Source organism: Thermoascus crustaceus (assembly GCF_041956765.1).
Source record: "Thermoascus crustaceus strain CBS 181.67 unplaced genomic scaffold VTN00scaffold_4, whole genome shotgun sequence".
NCBI lineage: Eukaryota > Fungi > Ascomycota > Eurotiomycetes > Eurotiales > Thermoascaceae > Thermoascus > Thermoascus crustaceus.
Window position 1 is genome coordinate 887 of NW_027192530.1, and position 7,008 is coordinate 7,894.

General features: G+C 49.5%; 3 protein-coding genes across 3 annotated transcripts; 1 reads left to right on the top strand and 2 right to left on the bottom strand.

Annotated features, from left to right (window-relative positions):
• Nucleotides 1-757: 757 nt before the first annotated feature.
• On the bottom strand, nucleotides 758-2,318 carry VTN00DRAFT_6597 (uncharacterized protein; the record flags this gene model as incomplete). Its single annotated transcript, XM_069433250.1, has 3 exons — nucleotides 758-1,378; nucleotides 1,435-2,214; nucleotides 2,268-2,318. 3 exons carry the CDS (start codon nucleotides 2,316-2,318, stop codon nucleotides 758-760), a joined length of 1,452 nt encoding a protein of 483 aa, XP_069286651.1.
• Nucleotides 2,319-3,014: 696 nt separating this feature from the next.
• Nucleotides 3,015-3,591, bottom strand: VTN00DRAFT_6598 (uncharacterized protein; the record flags this gene model as incomplete). The annotated part of the gene is made up of 2 exons (XM_069433251.1): nucleotides 3,015-3,263; nucleotides 3,442-3,591. The coding sequence occupies 2 exons, from the start codon at nucleotides 3,589-3,591 to the stop codon at nucleotides 3,015-3,017; spliced, it is 399 nt and encodes a 132-aa protein (XP_069286652.1).
• A 1,292-nt stretch (nucleotides 3,592-4,883) lies between these two features.
• VTN00DRAFT_6599 (uncharacterized protein) lies at nucleotides 4,884-6,469 on the top strand (the record flags this gene model as incomplete). The annotated part of the gene is made up of 6 exons (XM_069433252.1): nucleotides 4,884-5,024; nucleotides 5,095-5,321; nucleotides 5,390-5,529; nucleotides 5,589-5,683; nucleotides 5,740-5,853; nucleotides 5,924-6,469. 6 exons carry the CDS (start codon nucleotides 4,884-4,886, stop codon nucleotides 6,467-6,469), a joined length of 1,263 nt encoding a protein of 420 aa, XP_069286653.1.
• Between the last annotated feature and the right edge of the window lie 539 nt (nucleotides 6,470-7,008).

The window sequence follows — 7,008 nt, forward strand, 5'->3', positions numbered from 1 at the left end:
ACAGAATCCTGACTAGGAGACAATAAAAGAAGCTTCTGATTTGATGAGAAAGTGGGAACAGAACCCCCCTGCACTGGGCCAGCTGTTAGCACTGCAACACCTCAGGCAAGTTGCTAGGATCACTGTTCTGATATGGCCTATGAGAAGCCAGAAAAGAATAGAGCAAAGAGATGCTCAGGGAATGAAGAGATAGAGGGCCATAACCTACGGGAGAAGGAGGCAGAACTCTATGAGATGATGATATTATAATTATGAGCTTGCTTGCTTGAAAGAGGATTCTAACTGTTTACCCAAATGTGGAATAACATAGACACGCGAGAGGCTAAGCCTAATTGGGTAGGAGGGCATATCTTCCACACTAGTCATACAGAATCAAAAGTATGAGAGGAAAAGCAAGGAAGGAATTTGCAGGGCTTCGTGCAACATGAGATATATCGGCAGTATCCCAGAGACAAAGGAATGCTCAAATGCTCCACACCGCCTACCTTACCGCCTAGGTGCCTGCCGCGCCGTCACACTCGGAACGCTTTCCGATGTTAAGTTAAAAATGAACTTAATTTATAATAAAGTATAATATTCTCAACGTAACTTACCTGCAAATTGAATGCATGTTAGATTAAATTTTATAAGTCAGACTGTCAAGTCTAGATGTAATATATGAATAATCTTAAAGTCAATTCATGTTTACAAGTAGAGGTATATAAGAACATGAAAGTATTTTTATGAGTACACTGTTTCAGCTTTCTAATAAGCTTGATTACTTCTTCAGCCACAAGATCTGTTGGTTGCAGTATGCCTTCAGCCCGGTAACGCCCCATTCCATCCCCATGCCACTCCACTTGTGCCCGCCAAAAGGAACACAAGGTGCTACATCAAAGTGCGAATTGACCCAGACACTTCCGGACTCGAGTCGCTTCGCGATCCGGTTGGCGCGCTCGATATCCTTGCTCCAGACAGACGAACCGAGACCCATCTTGCTATCATTGGCGCGGGCAACGACATCGTCCTCGTCGGACCACTTGAGAAGGGGCACGATGGGTCCAAAAGGCTCTTCGGTGACGACGCGAGACTTCTCTGGAGGGTTGTCGATGACGGTTGGGGTGACAAAGTATCCCTCGGAGTCTTCGATCTTGCCGCCCAGCGCGGGTTTGAGGCCTTCGGCGGGGATGGTCGTGAACAGATTTTTGACCCGCTCGAACTGTTCGGCGTTCTGCACTGGACCGAAGAATACGTCTGACTGGTTGCCGTCGCCGGACTTGAGGTTCTGCGTGTACTTGACAAAGGCTTCACGGAACTGGTCGTAGATTTTCTCATGGACGTAGAGACGCTTGATCATCATGCAGATCTGGGCAGAGCAGTAGAAACACATCGCGTGAACCTTGGACAGTGTTAGCAGCATCCACGGCAGAGAAGGGAGCAATATGGAAAATGTACCTTCGGCAGGATGGCATCAATGTCAACATCGTCACAGATGATTGCTGGGTCATTACCACCGAGCTCTAGTGTGACACGCTTCAGAGTTCCAGCACAGCTTGCCATGACCTTCTTCCCGGTCTCGGAGGACCCAGTGAAGCTGACCTTGTCAATACCTGGGTGAGAAGTCATCATGGGGCCAAGGTCATGATCACCGCTGAGAACTTGCACAACACCAGGAGGGAAGAATCTTGTGGCTAGCTCCCCGAGCTTCAAATCACAGTAGGGAGTGTACGGAGAAGGCTTGACGATGATGGCATTGCCGGTGTAGACAGCCGGTGCAATCTTTCCAACCGCGAGCAGAATCGGATAGTTCCATGGGACGATAGCACACGCGACCCCAAGGGGTACATAGCGTTGGATGATCTGTCTGTCCTCCGTATCCTCGAGGATGTCCTCTGGGATCTTCATGGTCGGAATCTTCTGAAGCCACTCCGTGGCCATGCCAATCTCGTGATACGATTGCGCGAGGGGTTTCCCCTGCTCCATTGTCAAGAGTTTGGCGAAGTCATCCTTGTGGTCATCCACGGCACGACTGAACGCTGTGATGGCAGCTCGGCGCTCTTCAACGGAGGTCTTGGACCATTTCTTGAACGCCTCTCTGGCACAGTCGACGGCCTTATCAAGGTCCTCCTGCGTTGAGACAGGGACCTCCGGATTGGGTTGGCGGTTCGCCGGATTGATGCTGTGGCGGGTTCGCGCGGTGGTGCTCAATTCATTGTTGATGACATTGTAGAAAGTCTGCGAACATTAGCCCACAATCCGCCGTTTACAATGAATCCAGATGGGCTTACCGTAAAGTCGAGTTTGGCAGCGTGTCCATTTACTCCGTTGATCACGGCCATGGCGAAAGGGGTATCTTCAAAGATGGGCAATGGAAACAACAATATATTGTAGAACAGTTAACCGAACGCAGGCTTGCTGTGTAGCCTGAAAGACATCTAGGTTCGGGACAACTTGGAACTTGCAATAAATAGTCCTCTTTGGTGGCTCGAAACTCTATCTCGGAAGTTTCCCACGTCCGCGAGGAGCTGCTGTGTAACGAACCGTTGGCCAAACCAACTTGCCATGAGCGACTACCGGGAACTTAGCTCGCGCCTGGGCTTAACCTCTGACTACAGCATGGATGAAGTTCTCCAGTCACAATAGCCCAAGAATCCTTGTCCGGGAGGGGAAGAGCACGACTGGGCCCCTCTAAAGGCATCCACGGGCCACGGTGCGACACGCTACTGGGGGATGAGGCGAGCTAGGCGAAGAAAACATTGAGTTGTCTCCTTGGCACTACTATGATAAACGGTCAGTTTAACTTCAGCAGTTTAACTTCAGGGAGGTTAAGGAGCAGCGGAGAAATGCAGTCCGTGCTGGTTTTGGCGGGAAACCGCTAAACCCTGTCGATTATCTGTCATCTGCAGTACTGGGGGGCCTGACATCTATAAAGGGATATGAATACTCGGAGAACAGTCATCTTCTTTCCCCTCATGCCAATTCTGCCGCAGGAGAACGCGTCACTGTTGTCTCTGGGGCGGAAAAGCCGTCGTGGGTTAAAGACAGTGATATGTTAGCGCCATGGCCGAGCTCCGCACGAACCAGGCCAAAGCTCTGCCCGTGCGCAGACTTGGCCCCGCCCTGGGGACAAGTCGATCTTCAGGAGCTGGAGGACGAGAGAAGACGATGCTGGGATGCTCCATGCTCTCGAAAGGAACGTCGCGCCGCCACGATTTAGCGGCGCGGGCCGGTTGTTCCCCGAGCCCGGAGGCCGTGTCAGCCAGCCCCCAATGATTGACAGAAGACTATTGATATCTAACCTCAGATACGGAATATGCAGTGGGTCGAACACGGGCCATAGCCTCTTGACGAAGCATGAGTACGTATACGCAGTACACCCTTTACCTGTGCTTGTCGAACGGCCACTAACCTCAGCACGATCAACTTCCAAAAGCGCTAGTTTGATGGTTTATACGGATATACGGGGTATGCCATGCTGGTTCTGGTGCCGCGGCCATGGCACGGCTCGACCCTTCTCCATGGACGGCGCCGGCCCGCTGTCACGACCGTTCCGTTGTTCCGTGGACCGCGGATCTCGATCTTGCACTGACCGGTATCAAAGTTGATTGGCATGCTTGGGCGAGGCGAAGCGCCGCGCGGAGGTTGTCCGTGCCCCCGTACTGTTATGTCGAGAGAAAATCAGCGGAAAACGAACAAGGGTACCCTGAATTGGCAAATCGGAAGAACAACCTCCTACTACATTATCCGCATTGTCACCAGTCTAATCAGACACCAGCCTACTGCTGCTCTGGCACTGCATCAATATTGAGTTTGTCGCAATAGAAGCTTAATGGGAAGCTTGTAAACAGTGAGTGGTAAAGAAGCATCCGAATTTGACAAACGAGTTCTCTTAACCATTTCCTTGCACAGCATTGCTGACATGACTGTTTTAGAAGCGGAGACCAGAGCAATTGCGCTGTCGACATATTCAGTTGACCATCCGCGGCAACGGTAGCCGCCTGTGGCTAGCTGGACCGCGGTTCATGGGACCATTAAGGTTGACCCCATGCGGAGTTCGGAGTACGGAAACCCTACTTCAGGGGTGGATCTAATTGGGTCCAGAAGCTGCTGTTGAAACATACCAACTGTAGCGCATGAACTTGCTATACGTTCTGTCTCAGGAGAGTTCAGCCTGTGCTGTGAAGCAGACTTCTGCATCCAATGAAATTTCTGGAGAAAGAATTACTATCCTCGTCGAAATATGGAAGCCACTACCTGTCTGACGTGTGAGCCGTCAACTGCAACATATCACGGTTGTCAGGTTTAAGAAGAACAGCACCCCCTTGACTGTGCTAAACACGTAACCTGTCTTTGGTACCTATTGCTTTCTCAGTAGACGGCGTACTTTAGTGTCTTTGTTATAAAAACAGAACAGATATAACATCCGTCCCTCGGCATAGAGTCAAGGACCGGTTATACTGCGTACAGGGGCTGCCCCCCGATGGCCAACTCCGCCAAAGATAATAATAGGAGTTGATACTCCATACTTCGCCCCAGACCTTCCCCAGTCCCATGTCGGCGTCACCGTCCGCCTATTCCATACAGCGGTGATAGCCCCTGTCAGCCGGAATACAATCCTGGTCTACCGTCTGGAGACCAACATGTTCAGGAAGTTATTGGTCCATCAAATTATTCTAATGCCAGCTGTCTTTCTTGATGCGTCGTCCCCTTGTTCACTGGATCTGGACGCGCAATGCCACAAGTCTTCAAATTATGTAGCCACCCACAGATGCAGTAGAGTGCAATCTATATCTAGAGAAACAAGAAAAGTTCACGAAAAATTACTCGTGTCTTCTTTTTGCTGACCTGCTGTTTTATATCTCACAGCAACCGTCTACTTGGCTTGACGGCCGAGCGGGCCAGTCATGGCGGAAAATTTCGTCGCGGAGGCCTGGAGTCTCCTCGCGATCGCACTCGTCTGGATTGGTTTGCGCATCTACGCACGATGTCTTTTTCTTGGATTTCGCAAGCTGGCCATCGATGATGCGCTTATGGTATTCGCTGGGGTTAGTTAATCCTGTACAGCACCTTGGATCCATTATCTGAGACGACTGACATGGTTTATTCGAAAAATAGATTCTTTATACCGCGGAGACCGTGTTGGCATACATTGTTGGCGCGTACTGGAAGGGCTTGGCCAACAACAGTATGACAGATGAGGAGCGAGCGGCGCTTGATCCCAATTCCGAAGAATGGCGGCTCAGAGTAGGCGGTTCCAAGACGCAATTATCAGGATGGCTGGATTATACTGTACTTCTCTGGACACTGAAGTTTTGCTGGATCTTCTATTACTCACGACTAACGTATGTATGCACGGATTGATCCTGCTGCACTTCGACCCCAATGACGCTGACCGTTTCCCTCGATGTAGGGAGGGTGTCGACAATATGCCCCTTCGAATTCGGATCGGATATGCCATTCTTACTGTCACCTTCTTTGCGACGTTCTTCGCGATCCTGTTTGGTTGTTACCCTGTAGAGAAGCATTGGCAGATCAATCCGGCGCCAGGGAGTAAGTCCTGTGTTTCAGTTACTGTCCAGCAACGGACAAGACTAACAGGAACATAAAAGATCGCTGCCAACCAGCGAATTCAAATCTGCAGCTAGGAACCCTTCTTTCTCTGAACATAACCACGGACCTCTACCTGATGTCTATCCCATTGCCGGTATGTACCAAGATGTCCATACAGTAGATGATCTGGGAAATGACTAACGGAAACAGATGATCTGGAAATCACGCCTCTCTCCACGGAAGAAAGTAATTCTCCTGTGTATGTTTGGCGGTGGTTTTGTGGTCATGGTGTTTGGAATTCTTCGGTGTACTACCATTCTGACGGTGAGTTTGATTTCTCGACTACACGATTGTCTACTGAAAGCAATACTAACTACTTGTCGTAACAACACAGTCCGGAGCTGAAGGTCCTGAACAAGCCGGTCGCTGGTCCTGCCGCGAATCATTCGCCGCTGTCATCGTTGGCAACATGCCCATGGTCTACCCTCTTTTCCAGCGCTGGTATCATGGGATTACAGGCACCTACAGCAAGGCAAGCACCTCCGGAAGCAACATAAAACTTAGCTCGGGTGTCTCCAGTTCGAAGAAGAGCAAACGCGGGAAACCGTTCCAGCACCCTCTCAGCATCCCAAACGATACGGCCTGGGGAAGTGACGAGGCGATAGTGACTGTAGATTGCAGGCCGCCAGTGGTAACAGACGAAGGGACAGTAAATCAAAAGAGAGGAGTGGACTTTGCTGCTGGACCAGCAAAAGTAGTAGACCGGTCCAACAGTAAAGAACGCCGGGTTTCCTCCGGAGCAATCGTCGAAGCTCAACCGCCGGGCAAGGAAGCGGAATACGGAATTCACGTTGTGACGGAGTATTCAGTTGATGTCGAGGCATCCCAACGAAAAGGTCAGAAAGAGAAGTTCTCAAGGGCGACGTCCGGACCGCAATGAAGCCATGTCGGTCATTTAGCCTTGGTGCACTCTGACTAGTCTTCGCCAGAACATGTCGTTTTTCCCATATCAACTTTAATATTTAAAGATCTATATCTAGATGAGAGGGTCTGTAGTTACCCTTTCCTTTACCTTTGACCTCTCTGTAAACCAGACCTATATGAGGCCTCTGCAAACATTTCATTTTTGCTTCTTCTCCGCTTTAGCCAGGAATATCATATATAATACATACAAAGACTGGATAAGGTACCTTTATAAATGCTGCTACCATGCACTGTCATTTTCGAGTTGAAAGTTCTTGTCCGGTCGAATTTTAATAGATTATAGAAAATATATATATTTTCTGGCGTATAGTGGACAATATTGGTGACACTTCTTGCCCTGCTTAATTACTTCGTTGTATATATAAAACCCGGAAAAGAAACGAAATCCCATTCAGCAACTATGAAATGAAAAGTATAATTGACTTGAGTACTCTCCCATGTTGCAATGCCAGAAATAGAATACTCTCAATACAGGACCACTGGGACACTGCTGTG